This window comes from Tiliqua scincoides, chromosome 4, assembly GCF_035046505.1.
Source record: "Tiliqua scincoides isolate rTilSci1 chromosome 4, rTilSci1.hap2, whole genome shotgun sequence".
Taxonomy (NCBI): Eukaryota; Metazoa; Chordata; class Lepidosauria; order Squamata; family Scincidae; genus Tiliqua; species Tiliqua scincoides.
In genome coordinates, this window is record NC_089824.1 from 2797908 (window position 1) to 2821025 (window position 23118).

The 23118-nt window shown below is 47.1% G+C and overlaps 1 protein-coding gene across 2 annotated transcripts in view; it reads right to left on the reverse strand.

The window, feature by feature from the left end:
- The window catches only part of ZC3H3 (zinc finger CCCH-type containing 3), a 290941-nt gene extending 273953 nt beyond the window's left edge, over positions 1 to 16988 (reverse strand). For both annotated transcript variants that reach the window (XM_066623326.1, XM_066623327.1), the window contains exons 1-3: positions 16922 to 16988; positions 14425 to 15790; positions 12400 to 12596 (exon numbers count right to left, since the gene is read on the reverse strand). In XM_066623326.1, the coding sequence (XP_066479423.1) occupies positions 12400 to 12596; positions 14425 to 15790; positions 16922 to 16967 (1609 nt within the window). In that variant the 5' untranslated portion in view covers positions 16968 to 16988. The remainder of the gene's footprint in view (positions 1 to 12399; positions 12597 to 14424; positions 15791 to 16921) is intronic.
- Positions 16989 to 23118: the final 6130 nt, after the last annotated feature.

The following is a 23118-nucleotide window of genomic DNA, read 5'->3' on the forward strand; positions in this document are numbered from 1 at the left end:
AACTCACTGAAATAAGGTAAGAGAGGTGGAGTTTTCCCAACTGTCTCAAAAAGCACCCATCTTCAAAGGAGTGTTTCAGGCCACAATAACTGCAATTTTGGCTAATAAAACCACTAGAAAGTCAAAAAGAAAAGGTTGTCTCTGAGCCTGCAGAGCTGGAAAACAAAGAGCATGTAGGTCAACCTCAGGTGCCGATAGGCCCTTACCACCTCACAGTTTCACAACCTGCTTGTGTGAACTGCAAGCAGACCCCAGGAACAGACATCTCCATCCACTCAGCATGCTCACTCCACCTAGAACACAATACTGGATGGATTTAGACAAACTCCACTTAATTTGTGGACTATTTTGCTCTTTCCTTCTCACCGGTTTTACAAGCTACATAACTAGCTCATTAGCCCCACAGTTATGTGGGGCAAGACTGAAACACAGTTGCATCCAAAAAAAAATTATAGATGTGCATAGCTGCCATTTTGGAAGTAAATATACCATGGTCCATTACCATTTCAAAAAGAGAGTCAAAAATCATTGATTATTCGGGAACAATTAATTAGCACAGCTCTAACTATACATAAACCGGCTAGCCCCTGACTCTTTTGATAATTTATGCAAGATTAAAGTATCGCTGCGGTTGCCTTTTTCACTGCCTAATTCAGCGTTTTCTTTTTTCCTTAGGAAAGCAGGACTCTGGGATTTAACTGCTCTAATGCCCTTTTACGGTGTTTGGGGTAGTAAAATGTAACAGACACTACAGCACTAGGCAGGCAATGATGGATCACAAGACCACCACCCCCCTTTACCCAACAAGGGGAGGGAGGAATGGTAAAACGCCCCAGTTAATGTTTAGATGGAGGTGTAAATCCTGTGCTCTCCGCGATATCCCCAATAGCTCACAAACCCAACCACGTCGCGCACGCTCGATTTCTCTTGCTGATAACACAGCTCATTTCACATAAAACACAGGGGTATTTCTTTCGCCCTAATATCTTCCTAAACAGCTGCATTACATGGAAGGCATTTTAGAGCCCATCACTAAATTAAGACCACCAATCAATGGTGAAATCCAGAAAAGAGAAAATTATGTTTGGGGCCAGGCCGAGGAACAAAATATATTATTGTCCCCTACACTAGCCAAGTCCTTTAATCAGAAAAATCTCACTGTCAGCCCAGTAAACATCTCAGAAACTTAAAACCAGGAGACTGCAAATTATTTCCATTGAATTTTCTCATGTGCATTTCACTGCACTGATAAGTGCCAGGTGAGAACCATTGCTAAACTGCAAGTCAGATGCCAAGCAGCAAACTTGCACTAACTTCTGCCTTTCAGAATTCTGCTGTCCACTCCGTTTCTCGCATATGCCGAAGGGGCGCTGAATTCTGCCCTACAAAACCTAATTATTCAACTGGAATAAACGTGGAAAGTTCATATTAATTACTTAGGTTCTACACACCTTTGAGGATCTTGAGGAACATTTCTGTTGCCAAACAGCAAAGAGAAACAAAAGATGGGATGAGAGCCATGTGACATGGGGAGATAACAGGCATACAGGCTTACTGAGAGGAGTTGGAGGCCATGTATGCAGAAGACGGCTCAAAATGCCACGCCCCCTGGCCGCTAAACCCCCATCAGCTTCTAAGCTTTCAGCAGAAACTTCCTACAGATTTTGTAGGTTCTTCTCAATAAAGAGAAGTAGAAATCCTTATTCCGTCTATAGACCTCTTCAGCCTATTTGTGCAACATCATGGAGAACTATGGGAATCGTGTACAGATAAGGACGGTCAGGGTTCAAAGGACCATCAGGATTCAGAGGAGACCCAGCCCAATCCAGCAACGTCACCCTAGGAAGCAAGTCATACAAAGGAAACTCATTTCAACACAGGAAGCTACCTTCCACTGAGTCAGACCACTGGCCCATCTAGCCCAGTGCCATCTACACCAACAGCCAGGGGCTCACCTGGAGTTTTGCTCTATTCTCCCAGGGGTGCTGGGGACTGAACTTGGGGCCTTCTACATGCAAAGCATGAGCTTTACCACTGAGCTGCAGCCACTCTCCAATGCCCAGGAGGAAGATTAGGATAGAGAAGGGAGATCCCCTCTTCAGAAGAAGCAGTTCTGAAAAGACAGTGCTAGACTCACCATTCCACAGTGAAGCCACTTCGGCTGTTCCGAAGGACATTTGCACAGATGCTGGAAAGGCAGCTGTGAAAGAGCCTCTAGGAAAAGAAGGACCAGAAGGTTGGGCTGGACACAGCCTGTCTTCTGGTCATTTTGTACATGGATATGCATTGCCGTGAAACATGAAGGATCAGGCCAGTGGCCATCCAGGATAGGTCCAGGGATGGCTGTGCCATCCCTTTTAAATGGAGACACAGTGATCAACCTGCTGCATCTCTTCTAACCATTACAACTTTCAGAGCCACTAAGATGAGCAGAGGACCTCAACCAACCCTCAAGAGCATGGCAGGTCAACAGAAAGCATGAATACTAATCTCAATATAAAGCAATACTGTAAGGAAAAGCCCAAGCAGCCAAGCTGGTGCCACACAATTCTAGAATACATGCAAAAGAAAGCGACTAAGATGATTACGGGGCTGGGGCACCTTCCTTATGAGGAAAGGCTACGGCGTTTGGGCCTCTTCAGTGTAGAAAAGAGACGCCTGAGGGGGGACATGATTGAGACATACAAAATTATGCAGGGAATGGACAGAGTGGATAGGGAGATGCTCTTTACACTCACACATAATACCAGAACCAGGGGACATCCACTAAAATTGAGTGTTGGGAGAGTTAGGACAGACAAAAGAAAATATTTCTTCACTCAGTGTGGTTGGTCTGTGGAACTCCTTGCCGCAGGATGTGGTGATGGCGTCTGGCCTGGATGCCTTTAAAAGGGGATTGAACAAGTTTCTGGAGGAAAAATCCATCACGGGTTACAAGCCATGATGTGTATGTGCAACCTCCTGATTTTAGAAATGGGCTATATCAGAATGCCAGATGCAGTGGAGGTCACCAGGATGCAGGTCTCTTGTTATCTGGTGTGCTCCCGGGGGCATTTGGAGGGCCGCTGTGAGATACAGGAAGCTGGACTAGATGGGCCTATGGCCTGATTCAGTGGGGCTGTTCTTATGAATAGCCCTTCTGGAACCTGCTGGAGAAAGGCCCTCTAGGCCAGCATCTTGTCACCCAAAGGTGATTTATATTATTATTCTAATTGTGGTTTTAATGCTATATTGTAAGCCACTTTGTCAATTAAGCAAGGTGGTGGTATATTTTTTTATAATAAATAAATGTTTTAAATTTAATATCACATCCAGCATTTGAGAAGTACCCTAAATACAGGAAAAAAATTGGAGGAGAGAGAAGAGGTGTTTTTCTTAAAAGGGAGTTCTTAAAAAAGAAAAAACCCAATAGCTTTCAATCATCCATCTGCACTGTCACCTGGACGTGCCTGTAACTTCCCAAGGAAACCCAACACTGCTGCTTCTGAAGACTGACATAACTGGCAGAGGCTGAGATCATGGCCAAGTATGTGAACTTTTGCAAAATGACAGTAAGGCTCCAAACAGCTACTTTGCCGGTTGGCTTTCGGCAACACTCCCTATCAGCCAATTGTTGTTGGCAACCTTCAGTCTCGAAAGACTATGGTATCGCGCTCTGATAACTCTGATTGGTTATCAGCCAATAACGAATAAAAAAGAGACAACAACATGATGATTTATGAACAGAGGCAAGCAGCACAGTTTATGAAAACCACAGCAGATCACCACTATAAGCACATCACATAAGCCCACTTCCTTCACACTAGCAGTGAGGAAGGCAAACTCCCGAAGAAAGGATCCGGACAGGCAAGGCTAAAAACTGATCACTGATAACAGAAAGATCAGAAATCATCTCTTATGCTAGACACAAAAGCCTTGCCTGAAGACAAGGAATAGCATCCCCCCCCCCAAAGTGGAGAGAGCAGCAGAACACAATCGAAGATGTCCAAACAATGCTATGTATCTTATTAAGAGACTGAAATCAATTAAAACTAAGGTTCCATCACACTGGAATCACCACAAAGGAGCAGCAGTGAGCAGAGTGGCCTCAAGTCAGAGATAAAAATCACACAAGGTGTGGGAGGAGAAATGGCAGAAACAAGAGGGAGTTCAGGACTTGGAAATAAGACACGCCAAAGTGAAACTAAGCAAGGAGTTCGTCCCGCACATGTGTATCCAATGAGGCTGTGCAAGGGTAGGGGCTGCAGAATAAGTCAAAAGGTTATGGTGGGGAGGGGCGGAGCAACTTCAAACTAGCCAAGAAACACTGGCACAGAATTCATGTATGCATCTGAGACGTGCACCTGCAATCATTAGCATGGAATTAAAATAGAGTAGTATTAACAAGGAGGGGTGTGTGTGTGTGCGCGCGCGCGCGCGCGCGTGCCTGCCTATGCAGACACACCCCCTTGGAAAACTTCATATGCCAAAACTGCCACAGCAAATTTTATCATGGAACTTAGTTACTCTGGACCAGGGGTCTCCAAACCCCGGCCCGGGGGCCAGATGCGGCCCTCGGCAAGCCTCTATCTGGCCTGCAGCCAGCCTCTTGTCCCCTGAAAGCCTCTGGCCCACTTGGCTGAACATGACAAGAACTATGCTCTGGTTGTGTCTGGAGGGTGTTCTAAGGGCCAGAGAGCTTGAATGAATGAGCCCATTCATTTATTCACTCATCTAAATTCTCTCTCTAGTTTATTTATATAAACTTTATATTTAAATTTTTTCTGGCCCTCAACACTGTGCTAGGTATTTGATGCGGCCCTCTGTCCAAAAGGTTTAGAGACCCCTGCTCTGGACATTTGCTTTGGCATGGGAAAGGCAGGATATAAATTTTCAAATAATATTTGAAAATTCAATAATAATAATAAAGCTGTGAAAGAGATGCCTGCCCTACTTCAGGTTTGACCACACAGAGAAGCAGTATTTACATAGGACCTAGTTGCACCAGCAAGTAGAAGACACATCCCACTGACAGTAACACAGGACTAAGATGCCATCCCTGTTCAGATGTGCAGCCAACCCACCTTCCTTTTCCTATCTGATTGATGCACCTGGTTCCTATTTTTCCCCTCCCAGCTATACATATATCTCTGCCCACTGAGTTTTTCACCTCATGCATCTGATGCAGTGGACTATACACCACAAAAGCTTATACAACAATAAATGTGTTAATCTTCAAGATGCCACAAGACTGTTTTGCTTGTGCAACACAGCTGCTTCCCCTAAAGTTGTTTCCTCCAGCCAAAACTTATCCATTCACTGAAAAAGGTTAACTCAAATCTTTGCAGAATGAGGGCAAGTCACTCATAAGACAGAACTCACATTCTGAATCTGATTGAAAAAGAATCGTAAAAGGTTAAAATACTGAATTGATAATACAGATTTGCTTTCTGGTTTCCAAACATGAAGACTCTGGGTGAGCAAGCAACATAGACTGAAAAATTTCACACCCAGAAAAACTCCAACAAGTCGTTTAAAACAACAAGAAACCTATGATATTATCCCAGCATCTCTACTCTCTCATTCTCCAGCTTCAGAAATGTAGCTTAAGCTCTGCAATCCTCATTTACCGCATTGGGGGGGGGGGGGAGGCAGAGAGACAGAAACACTTCAAAAATCAAGCAAAAGTGTGACGCAAGACAGAACACAACTGACCTCCTGCAAGTCCCACTGAACCAAATGCATGACAGAGCAGAAGTGCGCTGCACAACTTCCTTTGACTTTCGTGTGCTTGTGCAGCTGCTGCTCCTTTTTCTTAAGGACATGTCCCTGCACAAAAGCAAAATCAGACCTAACACAGTTCTTGCTCCCCCCATGTGCTTTTCCTTTGGGAGTTGTAAACATCCAATCATCTGCTTTGCTAGCAGGCATACGTGAACCCCAGCTTTCTCTCCACCCCCTTTGGCATTTTCACCTCTGTTCCCTTCAACAGACCCTCCAGTAAATCAGCTACAAACTGGGCCCCCAGGAGCCTTCCGTGCAACATAGAAATACTGTGCCATTGCACCTTGACATGCATATGTCCCCATGCAGCAACCTAGCCTATCCCGGCAGACCAAGGGTGTAGGGAGGAGTACGCAGACCGTTTAAACACTGGTGCTTTCATTAAAATAGGAACATCACTTGCCTTGGAGTATGCTGAACTGTACAACAAGGCCAGGCTAGATTTTTTGGATTGACTGGGAGACAGAAGGCACACAGAACCAATCTGAAAGATTATCCTGGCTCAGTCTGTCCTGGCACTTCTGCCAGCATTTCGAGATGGGTGTTTGACTAGACGGCCCACTGACAGGATCCTGCCTGGAAGTTCCGACACAACACCTGAAGAGCAGGTGTAACAATGTAATGAAGACAGAAAGTTGCCAGTCACTGTGCATAGCCCAGGAGGTTCACTGTTCCTCGCACAGCCACGGAAGATGTGTAGGACTGCAACAGAGGGAGGGGGAAGCAGAGATCTGTCTCCCCCCTCAGAGCATCTCAAAGCTACAAAGTTATCAATCAATCAATCAAGGAGAGGCTAGCTACTTTACTACTCCACGATAACACCTCACACGTGGAGGAAACAAGAGAGGCAGCATCCTGGAGGCACAAGGAACTTCTATTGCCTTTTAAATATTGCACTATCAACGGCCTGCATACACGCATGAACAGAGCAACATTAGCCATGCCTGGGGGGGGGGATGTTACCGAGAAGGGATGGGGACGGACACACACACACACACACACACACACACACACACACACACACACACACACACGGCTCTTCTTGCTGCACCTCTGTAATATTCTGCAATCCCCACAGGCAAAAAAAGAGGCAGCCACACTGCTGAACAATGCAGTTTTGAATTCAATTAAAGTGATTATCTGTTGTGCCAAATAAATTGTGTACAGCATATATCCTGTAGCACTTTACACCTTCAGGCTCATTATTTCCTAACTGTTTCCTCCTGTTTATGCGCTTTCAAATTAAATTGCTGATAATATGCGCCAAAATAAAAAATGAGCACACCTTGTCCGAAGAAAATTGATTCTCCTTTTCTCCTGAAGCGGGCGATTGCCAGGTTTTATATACTCGGTTCCTGGCGATCATTAGTAATTCAATTTTCTTTTTATTAGCCCCCTTATCTGCTGAGCAATATAGTGGCAGAGCTGACCTCTTTCGCACGGGTAAATGTTTAAAATCTTTTCCCTGATTAATTTTGCCAGTTAAGGAAAAGAGGAGAAATGGCCCAGCTCTTAGCCATCACAATGAATATAGCTTAATGTTGATTGTGATGGAATTTCTAATGCCAAGGAAATTGATTGAACGCAGCAATTATGCTGCAATACTAACTCAAGGGAAATGGGATAGTTTTCTCCTGGCCATAGTCTTTTGGTTATTTAAAACAATCCAATTTGCAAGGATAATTATATATTAGTGTTTTATCTGCCACTTGAAATGAACATGGGAGTTTTGATACTGGCCCAGCATTAGCAGGTTATTGCTGCAAATTACTTGATATCTGCTTTCTTTCACATAAAAAGGAAATTAGGCAATCAATTACCAGAAAAAGGTGGAGGAGGGAGAATACAAGGGGCAAGACTGCCCTCTACAGGTCAGAGGGGAGGAAGCATCACGTGAGCCTCTGCCAGAACAAGGAGTGCTCTCTCTGGCTGGCCGCTGACCGAGCATCTGCAACTCCACCGCGCACAGGCCATGCCACACCCCCGCCAAACGTTTTGGAAACACTGCCAGCAGCAACTGGGATGGGCTGCACGGAGGAAAACTGCTAGTCAGGCACCTTGGTGATGCTAGAGAAAGTCGCTTCCAGTTGTACTTTGCCATGATGAGAGAACAGCACCTTGAGAGCCGGACATAGCTCTGGTACTGAGTGCTGAGGCCAAGTCAAGTCCTGCACAGGGAATGCAGCTGGCCGAGGGAGCAGAAGGCTATTGATTTTACAGGGGTGAGGAAAGGTTCACCACGCCCGGCTGCTTCAACAGCCACTGTCCCCCCACCTCTCTCCTTTCATAAACGACCAAAACTCCCTGGAAGACCCTCAGCTGTCAGTAACTGTTTCTTCAGCACCAGGCCGGATAGCGCTCTTCCAACACAAAAGGTCATTTCCCCAGAGACTCCCTCTGGAGAGCCAACACGCAGCACTCTGAATGTGACTTGCAAAGAGCCTTGTGACTTTTTCAATGTCCTGCCCCAGCATGTGCCTAAGCAGCCAGATAATGTAAGTTTTCTTTAAACCACATGCAAGAGGCTACAGTTTGCCTTCAAGCCCTTTGTGCTGGAGGTCACCAATTTGCTCAGAGACCCAGACTACTCTTATCTAAGCAATCAGAATGCAGCTTGTCAACAGCAGTAGAATGATCTGCTGTTAACAGTCACCCTGACATAAGTGAGAGCGGGAGGCGGGCTGCAACCAGTCTCCATAAAGCAAGATTTGGCCACTGCTGAACCATGCCAAGATGGACACTTGTCACCTGGCCAGAAGCCACAGCAGCTTCCCCTAAGAGGCAGAACACCCAGCATGGGACTCCTGGCACTCCACAGATCCAGCATGCCTGCTGCAGAAATCAGTGATTACGGCTTCCCACCCCTTCCCCCACTGTCCAAGTTCAGTTGGGGGGGGGGAGCAAACAAAGACTGCTTGGATCAGTTTTCACATGCAATTCCCAAACAGCATTCTGAGGATGTGGAGCAAAAAGTCTCCAGTCCTGCACCTACATTCACACAGACAACACATGTAAAGATCTCCCACATCATGGAACTGGAGGCAACATTCACATGTGTCTGCTTCCACATGCTGTTATTCCCATGAATGCAAATTTAGCAATGGCCTCCCTTATTTGCAGAGAACAAATGGCTCAGTAAATCATACTAAACAGCCTCTCATTTCAAAGGGTTTACAAGCCTCTTTTAAACCACTCACTAAGCCAGAATAACTATTGTTTCATTTTCTATTTGTTAGGATATGAACTACTCCTAGATTTATATCTTCCAGTTTGTCTATGCCTCCAGTGCTAGAGCTCTGCTTCACTAAGAGAAAGCGCACTGCTTGCCAACGTAACCTTACAGTTGCACATCAATGTCTTTTAAGAACATGAACTGTGAAGAAAAAAAAAGATTCCAACAGCCAGTCCTTGGGCACTTGAACACCACAACTAGCCAAATCGCTAATTCCAAGATGACACAACCCAATACAGGACAGACGTTCACTACCTATTTAATACACTGCACCTTAGTACTGATAGATTAATATGTATGCTGAACAATAATGAACATGATGAGGAGGATGGACAAAGGAAGCCATACACCGAGAAGGCTAATTACTCCTTTAAGAAGAACACCTAGAGAGAGAGAGACATCATTCTTTTGAACTTTCTTGGCTTGGGAGAACATGTTAAATAGCAAAATGCTACATTTATTTAGTTCAGGAAGGCATGTTCTGCTTGGTTGTATAGATCTATTTGGGTTAAGTTGAAACAAGGAACCCAGAGCCTTGGAACAATCAGAAGGATTACTAATACCTGGAAGCAAACACATAAAGTCAGTGCTTGGTTTGGCATTGAAAAAACCAGTTATATTAAGATATTCAGCTACCTTATTCAGTAAGGCCACTAGTATTTCTAGCTCAGTGTTGCCTACTCTGGCTGGCAGCACCTCTCCCAGGTTTCAGGCAGGTCATTCCCAGCCCAGCTTGGGAAGTGAGTAGAGACCGAACCCAACACCGTCTGTATGTTCTATTGCTGAGCTATGGTTTTTTCCTCCAGAGTCTGGTCCTCCCCTCGCTGCGCTATATGAATAAAAAGTGGTGGTTGTTTGATACTCTGCCTCTTCCATGTTCAGGGAGGTTTACAAATCAGTAAGAGACACTCCTCCCCGTGACATCACCCTAAAGCTGGCAGGCACTACTCACCTATTTCTACAGGGCTCTTGCAACAGAGAGGCATACCTGCAGCCCACCCCAGCTCAAACATGCCATACTGATTGTTCTAGAATTTGGGGGCAGTATTAAAATTTGGTTAGTTCCCCAGCCACAACCTGACCTGCCCAGAAAAATGGGGTCAGGCCTGCAAAGAAGGCACATCACCTGGTTCAGCAGAGGCACACCACTGCATAGCAGATTCACTTTACAAGTCTGAAGAACTACAGTTTTAATTTATTTTTAGATCTGTATCCTTTTTTCTGACAAAAGAGCCCCAAGGCGGCCTACAACACTACTGGTTCATAAGAAAAAAGCAAATCAAATTAAAACAAAAACAAAAAACAAAAAGCACATCAGAGAAATAGAAAATATTCCTTTATCCATCATGTAATTTATCTGTGGAGCTCCTTGCCACAGGATGTGGTGATGGCATCTGGCCTAGAGGCCTTTAAGAGGGGATTGGACAGATTTCTGGAGGAAACGTCCATCACAGATTACAAGCCGTGACAGCTATGTGCAACCTCCTGGTTTTAGAAGTGGGCTACCTCAGAATGCCAGGGGCAAAGGAAGGGACCAGGATGCAGGTCTCTTGTTGTCTTGTGTGCTCCCTGAAGCATCTGGTGGGCCACTGTGAGACGCCTGAAGCTGGACTAGATGGGCTGTTGGCCTGATCCAGCAGGGTTGTTCTTATGTTCAGAGCCAGAAGTGGAATATGAAGTACTGTCCCAGCATCCTGAACCAAGGCAGGGGTAACATCTCAGAGTGGACCATGTGTTTTGCATACCAAAGGCACCAAGTTCAGTCTCCGGTGTCTCCAGTTTGAAAAGGAACAGGCAGCCTAGCTGAGGAAAGTCCGTCTCTGCCCAAGACCTGGGGCCTGTCTAAACAGACAGCACTGCCACAGGCAGACCAATGGTCTGAATCAGTAAAAAGGAACTCAGACGCTTATGTTGTCAGAAACAGGCCTGACAACATGACTTGCCTGGTCCAGTTTTTTTAGATTGGAATCCACTTGTGCCCTTTAAAGTGACAAACCAAGGTGCCTCAGTCAGGACCTCTGAGCAGTTCAGGCATTGCCAGTCTAATAAGCGATGCTTGCACATGCACTCTTGTGTATTACCATGCAGACCAAGGTCCAGTGAGTACAGCACCCCTTCCAAAAATCCAGTCTCAGCGACTAGCTGGTGTTAAACTGTCATTGGTCCTCTGGAAGACTTCATTAAGGCCTGGCAAAGGAACATGTTCCTTCTCTCTTCTACTGGACCAGCGGTGTGAATTTGGTGCATCTCTTTTGAGAAGAAACACCACAATTAAGGGGCTGCCCCTGAGAAAACTCTTATCCTATCCTAACCTCAACTCAGAAGACAATGGCACCCAAAGAAGGGCCTGAGTGACTTGCGGGGGGGGGGGGGGACAAAGAAAGGGGAGAAGAGGCAAGGTACTCCCTCAGGTGTCTGTGCATTCCAATTTGCTTATCTGGTCACCTTTGCCAGACAAACACATATCTTCCTATGAGACAGAAAAGTCCTGGGCTCATACTGGGAGCTTATGCCAGAACCTGAGATCACACAGAAGGCTTTAGCACCCAACACACACAGAAAATCCATTTTCACTATTGGTTCCTGCACGTACAAAAGGCCATGGCAACAAGGGTACCTGTGTACAAAACACCAGGACAGGTGCAGAGATACATGGAGAAAGGCAACATCGTAGGCACACAAACCACGCAGTAGCTTCATAATCAAAAAGAGCTGCCTATGGAATAACACCAGCAGTTGCAGATTAGCAGGTCGTTGGCAAGAGTTCCATTTATAAAAGAGATCAGAAAATTAAATGTGGCAGAGTTTCTCAACATAGCAACACCAGAACTTCATAGACTGGCAATGAATTGGACATTAACCCTTCTTTTAGAAGCACCCCTCTCCCAGTCAAACATCCCCCACTGCACTTTGAGTTCCCCAAAATTTCAAAAGCAGTTTGAGTCTACTTTTGCAAAAACTGCCACTAGAAAAATGCTTCAGACTATGGTGCAAATCTCTGTTCAAGCTTGCAGAGCCCACCAACGGGAGGGTGGGTGCATGCGTATCAGTCAGAAGTTAAAAAAACAACAGCAAGGAATGCTCAAACAGATTGAATGGGTTATGATTCCATGAGGCTGAAGAGACAAAGGGGCAGTTCATTCTCATGCATATGATGATATGGGTGAAACCAAGACCAAAATAAGCAACCACAATCCAATTTTACATTTTTGCTAAAGATAATAAGTCCTGTGACATTTGAAGGACTACAGCTCTTCAACTAGAACTGGCAGAACCAAAATGGAGGAAACCAGCCCAAAATGTGCTGCCTTGTACCAGATCTACATATTAACACTTCTCTTGTGGTTTCCGGCACATAAAAACCAACTACCAACCAGCCAGCACATTTTCAAGTTTGCTCTTACCATCTTTGGCTGAAACATGGAGCCGGTATGATGGCACTCGGCACAGCCTGTGCTTGCCAATCTGTACCAGGCCCTTGCTGCCAGCTCTCCTGGCAGTGGGAGAAGGCTTTCCACGGGGGGGATTCCTTTTCCCAAGACAGTAGCGGCTTTTCAGAAGCACAGTCGGGGAGGAGGAGCTCTTCTTGTCAGCTGAAGCACTGGAAGGAAACCAGAGATGATTGGTGGTATTATCACAGTTCTCCACCACACCTCAACTGCACACTGACTTGTGTCTACACACTGGTGTGAGGCAGTCGCCACCATCCCAAGAATCACTTCCGTATGGTCAGAGCTCTCCAAAACTGCAGGCCTGCTTCGATCCAGACAAATCATGTAGCAACTGCAGATTCAAATGTCTGTAGCTGTGTGAGAGCCCTCCCCACAAGGAAGCAGTATTTGGCCAGACCCATGACACAGCAAGCACATTCAGGTTGGCTTTCATTCTCCACTACCTAGAAAAAGAGTTACTAAACTGAAAAGAATCTACTAACATAAGATCCCCAAGAAAACCTGGATGCTCCCCACCCATGACCACACAAAGCTACTTTATACTGAACCAGCCCACTGGTCCACCTAGACCAGTATTATCTGACCTGACCTGCCAGGGACTCACGCAGAGACAAACATTTCCCAACTCCGCCACCCATAATCACACCTGCAGAAGATCCCAAGGACTGAACTTGGAGCCTTTTGCATGCAAAGTGCTTTACCACTGAACTGGGAGGGGCCACGACCCACCCAGTTCTTCTGACCCAGTCCTACCCACCCACATTTTACCACCTAACCTCCTCTCTCCACCTTGTTCCTCTAACAGCAAGTCCAGTCAGCCAGGATCAAAACACTTGTGTGATGTGGCCAACTGTCAGGACACTCTTTGCGATAAACTACAAAGCAGGGAGCTATAGAGGTGAGCACCATTACCTGCCCAACTCTGCATCACTGAACTGAAAAGGAAACCCTCATGTTCTGTAGCTGCAATAACTGACACCAGCAAGAGTAGGTTGAACTCAATTCTTGCTGCAGAACAGTGATCTTCAACCCTTTCCATGTCACAACCCCAATAAATAAATATAATATGAGACTCGGAACCCACTGCCAATCTCACCTCCCTCCTGGGACCCAATCAGCCCCATCACCAGGGCCTGACCTGTTTCCCCCACCTCTTGTATATTCACAATAATTCTATGAGGTGGAGCAGGAGCAGCCTTAGGAGCTGCAGGACAAGACAGTAAGAGGTTGTGCAGGATTATACCAAGAACTCAGTGTGATAAGTCAGTACCATTATTAGATTGGATCCAAACCCTCTCTTGCACAGGCCTTAAAAGGCTGAAGAACACTGCTGCAGCTACTTATTATCTTGATTCTTACCTACTTCTTTAAACACTGCAAACTTGAATCAGAGCTAGTACCCCAGGAACAGTTTAGGCAAGAATCCTTCATCCCAACTTGCTTTCTACCAAAAGGGTGCTTCTAACACAGTGGAAGGAGGAGCATTCAGACATTCAATCCTATGTTTGCATTTTGAAGTGGTTCAAGCCCTTTCAAGTCCTTATCATATATAAAGCAATCACCAGTCCCTGGACTGATAACCTAACAAAGTCCCAGATACCAGAGTTAAATCTTACCACAGTTGCCATGCCTTTTTCAGAGCTTCATGGTATTTCACAGCTTGCCACCTCTACCTGCACTGACAGACCTAGTGCTCCAACATAGATGGTGCTATATAAATAACCCATTTTTTTTCTCTCTTTCTATCTAACATTATATATAATTTATTTTTAAAAATACATACACAGTATGACACTCTGCCATCTGAACCCCTACCCCAGTCACTGACTTTCTGTGCCTCATGCAAACTCTGCATTACAACCCAAATAAAGAGATGGATTTGTTGCATCAAATGTTTTGGTTTACTGCCAGCAGCAAAAATGGAGAAAAGTCTTAGGACAACTGGGGCACTTACTCCTAGCAGAAACAATCACTTACCAGGCACTCCCCCCTTTTTTGATTATTTTAGTCCGACTCTTCAACTTGTAACTAAGACAGCCATTATTCCCAAAGGACACTCTTGGGTTGCCATGACCAAGAGGCGCATGGTCGATAGTCTGAGAGGTGCTGGCCCCTGAAAGGTGGGATACTCCAGCTCCATTGCACTCCTTACGCTGCCACGTAAATGCTGAGGTGGATGTGGAAGGAGACGGTTGGAGAGTGGATGCTTTCCACTTATACTTGCTGGAAGAGATGCCCAGCTTTGAATGCAGGTTGGATTTCTTCTGCTTAGCTCCCAAATCCCCTTTTGGGAGTAACTTGGGAGCTCTCTCTGCACCTGCAGCAGCTTTCCGTGTGTTGTCAGAGGCTCTGGACATTACGCACCTTTTCACAGTGCGGGGGCATTTACTTGGATTGGCCACCCATGTATAGTTGGCTTTCCTGAACTTTGGGGACTTGATGGAGGCTGGCAAGGTGGGCGCTCTTTGAAGAGAGGGAACTGAAGTCTTGTGCTTGAAGAGGCTCATCCCAACTGCTGAAGAGGTTTCAGGAGTTGAACTACCAAATACAACAGACACACCAGCAATCCTGCCTGTATTGGGTTGGTCTGTTGCTGCAGGGGCTTGTAGTGAACTATGAAGAGCTAGAACCTGTGATGCTGGTTTTCTCCTTGCTGGCAAACAATCCGAGACACAATCAAGTAAGGTCCGAGGCTCCGATTTCAATGTAACAGCACTCTCACTGACAGTCCTGCACAATGTGGAGGCAAGTTCACACGAACCCCGATTTGCTCTTGTACCATCAGGTCTCTTTAGGCACAGTGCAGGCGCTGTTTTGCAAAGTGATAAACGTGGCGAGGGTGAGAAACAGGCTCCTCTGCACTCTTTTGAGCCAACATTCAAAGTGCAAGCAGTACCCACGCATCCTCTAGAAACAGCTGGGCCCTTTGTTGCTCCAGACGGACCTCGCTGGGACCTCAGAGTGGTAATATTGTCCACAGTTGAGCCAGCTGACGCCCCAACAATGTTACCATCTACACTGAAGCATACATTTCTTTCTGGAAGCACTAGTCGAGGCTCAGGTGCCCCAGTGCTTTGGTGGGCCAGGACAGTCTCAGAAACACTAGCAGAAAGGCTGTTTCCAGATGCAAGCGTTGGCCGAGGTGGTACATTAACAAGGGAGTATTTCTTTCGCCAGGTGCTCTGGTGAGGCTGAAAATCCCTCTGAGGTTGCTGGGAATATCTTGAAGAGAACATATCTTGGTTGCTGAAAGAGGCTGGCCTGGGATTCCTCCACCTGGATGCTTGGGCAGGTGGCAGGGCCGGTGTGTCTCCATGGACATTTTTATGGTCATTTATGAGGCCTGAAAGGAAAGTCATCCCTTAGTTACATGTTCAACTACATCCCTCTAGCAGTACGGAGAACATTTTTACAACTTATATAGGGATTGAAAGCATTTCCGTGCCTTTGTACCATGCATGTTTCTGTGGACATGACCCCGATGATTAAGTCACAGCCAGATCCATCTCAAAGATAATTAAAACTTAAAATATTCCATTCAAAGGCCAAAACAAAACAAAGAACCAAACAGACAATATTAGAATAAAAGTTGCCAGTGAGTCCTTCCCATATCATGGCTGCCACCATAAGCTTCCTGGTGGGAAAAAGCAGGAGGTAGCCAAAGTGATGGTTGCAAACAGAAACTCCAGATGGCACTGCTTTCGCCTCCTGCCACCCAGAATGGCTCCAAAGGGGAGGGTTGCTTGCATGCTGGGGTGACGCTGTGGGGTGGGCACATGGGATGTGCCTTGTGTGCTCCCTGAGGCGCCTGGTGGGCCGCTGTCAGATACAGGAAGGTGGACTAGAGAGGCTTTGGTCTGGGCCTGTGGGGCTCTTATGCATGCGTGCCTGGCCAGGAAGGGCCAAGGCACATTCACCAGCAGACCCACACAGTGACTCTGGGGCCAATGAGGTGTGCTGGCCAGCATGCGCAGCGGGGGCTGATCCCTCTTCATAGGCACCTGGTGGTGTAGCTGGCGGGGGCGAGGCACTGTGTCATGCGGGGCATGTGGCAGCCCCTCCGCTTCCATGCATGGTGCACCATGCTGGTGCACCCCCCAGCTTGGAAGGGGAGGGGCCACCACACGCCCCGCAAGACACAGCGCCTCGCCCCCCTCCAGCTACACCACCAGGTGCCCCTCTGCAGCAAGACGCAGCGCCTCGCCCCCCTCCAGTTACGCCACTGCTTCAGAGGGGCAGCAAACGAACCCTGCAGAAGCCCCTCACCCTTCTGAGGGCTGCTCCGTGCTCAGCGACGTCCGCGTGCCCCCAGCGCCTACCTGTCGGCCTGGAAGCCCCTCGGGGCAGAGCCTGCCCGACTAGCCGCCCTCTGCTGGCAGAGGCCAAGCACTGGAAGGGCCGCTGCAGCCCCTCAGCGGGGGGGGGGAGGCGCCGGACGCCTGGGTCCCCCTGCCAGCCCCTCGCGCGCACTCACCCTGCAGCAGGCGGATCTGGCGCCTCAGCTGCTCCTTCTCCTCCATCCTCCTCTGCGGGTGACGACCGGCCGTCTGCCCCCCGCTGACGTCACCGTCGGGCCCAGCGGCGCGCTTCCGCGTAAGTCATCACGGCGCGACGGGGGCTGGAGGAGCGTCCGGCCGCTCCGCCCCACCCCGCCCCCTTCCCGCTGTCCTCCTCGAGCTCCTCCTCTTGCAGGCAGAGAGACTGCGGTGGCGTAGCCGGAGGGGGGCGGAGCGCTCGGTTTGCTGCAAAGAGGGTCTGGAAAGGACATGATGCCAACAGGATGGGTGGGGAGGCAGGTGAGGCAGAGCCTCCCCACCCCACCCCACCCCTGTGCTTTGGAAAGGGCCCCCACCGTGAGAGGCACCCAAGCACCCACCTGGGAGAGCTGTGGGTGGGGAGGCAGCTGAGACAGAGCCTCTCCACTGGAGCCCTTTGAAAAGCGCCGCTGCCTCTGAGATACAGGAAACTAAGCTAAATGAGCCTCGGGCCTGATCCAGCAGGGCCCTTCTTATGTTCTTCTGAGGCACAAAGCTCCAGCTGCTTCCCCTCCTGTCCTTGCCTGCTGCAGGCCCAATGGCAACAGGGGAAGGAGTGACAGTGGGTAAGGAAACTGGTGCCAGAGCAGGACAAGTGGTACCACAGATGCAGCCACTAAAGCCACTGCATGCATTTCACAACAATTTTCCTTTTGGGACTTGCAACAAACCTTGGAGTTGTGCTTTGCACACGTCCCCACCCCCCTCCCCTACCTCTATTAACATTGTACAGCGTTTGCCTTCTTGGTTCCTTCAGACTCTGTTTTGAACAGGGAGTACTTTCATTTCTGATTTCTTCAGCAGCTAGTACATGCCTGCAGCTCCAGCACATGCTTTGTGGGCATATTGACATAGTGGGCATAACGGAAACCTGGTGGAATGCGGAGAATCAGTGGGATATCAGTGGGATATCGCAGGCAGGGACAGGCAGGGGCGTGTTGGAGGTGGGGTGGCCGTTTATGTTAAGGAAGGGATAGAATCCAGCAAAGTAGAGACTGAAGGTGGGTCCGACTCCACCGTAGAATCTCTGTGGGTTAAATTACCAGGCTTGTGCAGCAATGCAATACTGGGGGCGTGCTATCGTCCTCCAGACCAGAAATCGGATGGGGACCTTGAAATGAGGAAACAGATCAGGGAGGTGACAAGGAGGGACAGGGTTGTAATCATGGGGGACTTCAATTATCCTCATATTGACTGGGTCAATTTGTGTTCTGGTCACGATAAGGAAGCCGGATTTCTTGACGTGCTAAATGACTGTGGCTTAGATCAGCTAGTCACGGAGCCCACCAGAGGACAGGTGACTCTGGATTTAATTTTGTGCGGTACGCAGGACCTGGTTAGAGATGTAAACGTTACTGAGCCACTGGGGAACAGTGATCATGCTGCGATCCGTTTTGACATGCACGTTGGGGGAAGAATACCAGGCAAATCTCTAACAAAAACCCTTGACTTCCGACGGGCGGACTTCCCTCAAATGAGGAGGCTGGTTAGAAGGAGGTTGAAAGGGAGGGTAAAAAGAGTCCAATCTCTCCAGAGTGCATGGAGGCTGCTTAAAACAACAGTAATAGAGGCCCAGCAGAGGTGTATACCGCAAAGAAAGAAGGGTTCCACTAAATCCAGGAGGGTGCCCGCATGGCTAACCAGCCAAGTTAGAGAGGCTGTGAAGGGCAAGGAAGCTTCCTTCCGTAAATGGAAGTCTTGCCCTAATGAGGAGAATAAAAAGGAACATAAACTGTGGCAAAAGAAATGTAAGAAGGTGATACGGGAGGCCAAGCGAGACTATGAGGAACGCATGGCCAGCAACATTAAGGGGAATAATAAAAGCTTCTTCAAATATGTTAGAAGCAGGAAACCTGCCAGAGAAGCGGTTGGCCCTCTGGATGGTGAGGGAGGGAAAGGGGAGATAAAAGGAGACTTAGAGATGGCAGAGAAATTAAATGAGTTCTTTGCATCTGTCTTCACGGCAGAAGACCTCGGGCAGATATCGCTGCCCGAACGGCCCCTCCTGACCGAGGAGTTAAGTCAGATAGAGGTTAAAAGAGAAGATGTTTCAGACCTCATTGATAAATTAAAGATCAAGAGGTCACCGGGCCCTGATGGCATCCACCCAAGAGTTATTAAGGAATTGAAGAATGAAGTTGCAGATCTCTTGACTAAGGTATGCAACTTGTCCCTCAAAACGGCCACGGTGCCAGAAGATTGGAGGATAGCAAATGTCACGCTTATTTTTAAAAAGGGAAAGAGGGGGGACCCGGGAAACTATAGGCCGGTCAGCCTAACATCCATACCGGGTAAGATGGTGGAATGCCTCATCAAAGATAGGATCTCAAAACACATAGATGAACAGGCCTTGCTGAGGGAGAGTCAGCATGGCTTCTGTAAGGGTAAGTCTTGCCTCACGAACCTTATAGAATTCTTTGAAAAGGTCAATAGGCATGTGGATGCGGGAGAACCCGTGGACATTATATATCTGGACTTTCAGAAGGCGTTTGACACGGTCCCTCACCAAAGGCTACTGAAAAAACTCCACAGTCAGGGAATTAGAGGACAGGTCCTCTCGTGGACTGAGAACTGGTTGGAGGCCAGGAAGCAGAGAGTGGGTGTCAATGGGCAATTTTCACAATGGAGAGAGGTGAAAAGCAGTGTGCCCTAAGGATCTGTCCTGGGACCGGTGCTTTTCAACCTCTTCATAAATGACCTGGAGACAGGGTTGAGCAGTGAAGTGGCAAAGTTTGCAGACGACACCAAACTTTTCCGAGTGGTGAAGACCAGAAGTGATTGTGAGGAGCTCCAGAAGGATCTCTCCAGACAGGCAGAATGGGCAGCAAAATGGCAGATGCGCTTCAATGTCAGTAAGTGTAAAGTCATGCACATTGGGGCAAAAAATCAAAACTTTAGATATAGGCTGATGGGTTCTGAGCTGTCTGTGACAGATCAGGAGAGAGATCTTGGGGTGGTGGTGGACAGGTCGATGAAAGTGTCGACCCAATGTGCGGCAGCAGTGAAGAAGGCAAATTCTATGCTTGGGATCATTAGGAAGGGTATTGAGAACAAAACGGCTAGTATTATAATGCCATTGTACAAATCGATGGTAAGGCCACACCTGGAGTATTGTGTCCAGTTCTGGTCGCCGCATTTCAAAAAAGACATAGTGGAAATGGAAAAGGTGCAAAAGAGAGCGACTAAGATGATTACGGGGCTGGGGCACCTTCCTTATGAGGAAAGACTATGGCGTTTGGGCCTCTTCAGCCTAGAAAAGAGACGCCTGAGAGGGGACATGATTGAGACATACAAAATTATGCAGGGGATGGACAGAGTGGATAGGGAGATGCTCTTTACACTCTCACATAATACCAGAACCAGGGGACATCCACTAAAATTGAGTGTTGGGCGGGTTAGGACAGACAAAAGAAAATATTTCTTTACTCAGCGTGCGGTCGGTCTGTGGAACTCCTTGCCACAGGATGTAGTGCTGGCGTCTACCCTAGACGCCTTTAAAAGGGGATTGGACAAGTTTCTGGAGGAAAAATCCATTACGGGGTACAAGCCATGATGTGTATGCGCAACCTCCTGATTTTAGAAATGGGTTATGTCAGAATGCCAGATGCAAGGGAGGGCACCAGGATGAGGTCTCTTGTTATCTGGTGTGCTCCCTGGGGCATTTGGTGGGCCGCTGTGAGATACAGGAAGCTGGACTAGATGGGCCTATGGCCTGATCCAGTGGGGCTGTTCTTATGTTCTTATGCTTAAGCTTTAATTTGTGTCATCAATGAGGACTAGATGCTTGCTTTAAAACAAATTCATAGCCAGGACTCTCAAGTGCTGTTGGCTGCCCATCCCTCCTTCAGAGCAGAAGGCCCAGGACAATCTGATATGGTGCTGCTGTACTTTTTGGACTAAAATCCGTTTGCCCGCTAGGTGCCACTATAGAGCAATGATTTTCATATTCTCGGAATTCTTGAACTGTCAAGAATCTACAGTCTGCATTTTGAATGTTTAATTAGACATTGTAACAAAGGATATTTGAAGTTTTATATTCAGTAAGGTTATTTGGATGAATACTTGGTTGTGGCTGAAATCCTAATGAACAATTTACTTGGGAGTAAGACCTGTTGAACCCAGTGGAACTGACTTCTGAGTAAACATGCAGAGATTGGTTTGTACAGATTATCAATCAGAAATGAAATATTACTGTAGACCATATCTATTTTTATTGTTGTTGGCACCCTTCAGTCTCAGAAGACTAGGGTATCGCGCTCTGAATAGTGTTCTGGAACAGTGTCCTCTCCAGTGCGCGAAGCCTGGGTAAAGTAGGTATGGAGGATAGGCTGTTACCCATGCAGCAAATCCCCCCTCTCCACGTCGCTGAAATGGTCCAATGGAAAGGCAGAAGCCAATACGGTTGGTTCCAGCGGCGTCGCAGGAGTTGCCAGAACGTGACTGTGTTCAGCCATGAACTGCCTCAGGGACTCCGGCTCCAGATTTTGTCTCGAGGTTGACTCCTGAAGCCTTTTCCATAACTGGATGTAGCCACAAGGCAGTGGAGGTTTGGGATCAGAGTTTTCCTTCTCTCAGATGAGCTGCCTTCCCAGGCTGACGAGTCCCATCTACCCAGTGGCTGTTTAGTCGCCTCTTACAACAAGTACAGCCAAACTGATTTTTATTAAACCACTTTCATTAGTAGTTTTAATTCAAATGCTATCAAAAGTCTTTCTTCCATACCCTTCCAAAAAGATTTTATTTTTATTTTAATCTATGGAGCAGAATATAAAGCCCTCTGCCAAACTGGTGCTTTACATTAAACTATTTTTAAAATTAGAAAATGTTAGGACAGGAGGCTCTTCCATTGATCGACTGTTGTGATCATGCTCAAAATAATCCATTTAGGACTGGGCCACATCGGCTGGGCCAATTTGTGTTTGGTCACAAAAGAGAGACTGGATTTCTTGACATGCTAAATAACTTCGCCTTAGAGCAGCTAGTCATGGAGCCCACCAGAGGACAAGAGATTCTGGATTTAATATTGTGTGATATAAATGTACCAAGCCATTGGGCAACAGTGACCATGCTACAATCCGTTTTGACATGCACATTGGGGGAAGAATACTGGGCAAATTGGCAAAGAAGGCCAATTCTATGCTTGGGATCATTAGGAAAGATATTGAGAATAAAACAGCTAATATTATAATGCTGTTGTACAATTCGATGGTAAGGCCACACCTGGAGTATTGTGTCCAGTTCTGGTCACCACATCTCAAAAAGGACATAATGGAAATGGAAAAGGTGCAGAAGAGAGCAACCAAAATGATTACTGGGCTGGGGCACCTCCCTTATGAGGAAAGGCTACAGCGTTTGGGGCTTTTCAATCTAGAAAAGAGGCAGCTGGGGGCGACATGATTGAAACGTACAAAATTATGCACAGGAAGGATAGAGTGGACAGAGATGCTCTTTTCCCTCTCACCTAACACCAGAACCAGGGGAGATCCACTAAAATTGAGTGTTGGGAGAGTTTGGCAGACAGAAGAAAATATTTCTTTACCCAGCGTGTAATTAGTCTGTGGAACTCCTTGCCACAGGAAGTAGTGATGGCATCTTTCCTAGATGCCTTTAAGAGGGGATTGAACAAATTTCTGGAGGAGAAGTTCATTACGGGTTACAAGTCATAGTAGATATGTGCAAGCTCTTGGTTTTAGAGGCAAGCTGCCTGGTTGCCAGATGCAGGGGAGGGCACCAGGACGCAGATTGTTTCTGTTGTCTTGTGTGCTCCCTGAAGCATTTGGTGGGCCACTGTGAGATACAGGAAGCTGGACTAGATGGGCCTATGGCCTGATCCAGCAGGGCTCTTCTTATGTTCTTATTTGGGGAAGTTACAGATCTGTACTTTGAACAGGCTACTATGTATATGCTTTTAACAATGAAACTCAATGGGACTAACTCCTGGGTAAGTGTGGGTAGGATTAGAGCCCAGGATTGTTAAAAATTTTCTTGCTTGATGTTGTCACTCCCAGTCATGACATCTCTTCCAGTGGGTCTTGACAGATTCTCATTCTAAAAAATGGGTCCCGGTGCAAAAAGTGTGAGAACCACTGCTCTAGCCTGCATCAGAGTGAATCCACAATATGGCTAGGGAAAAATA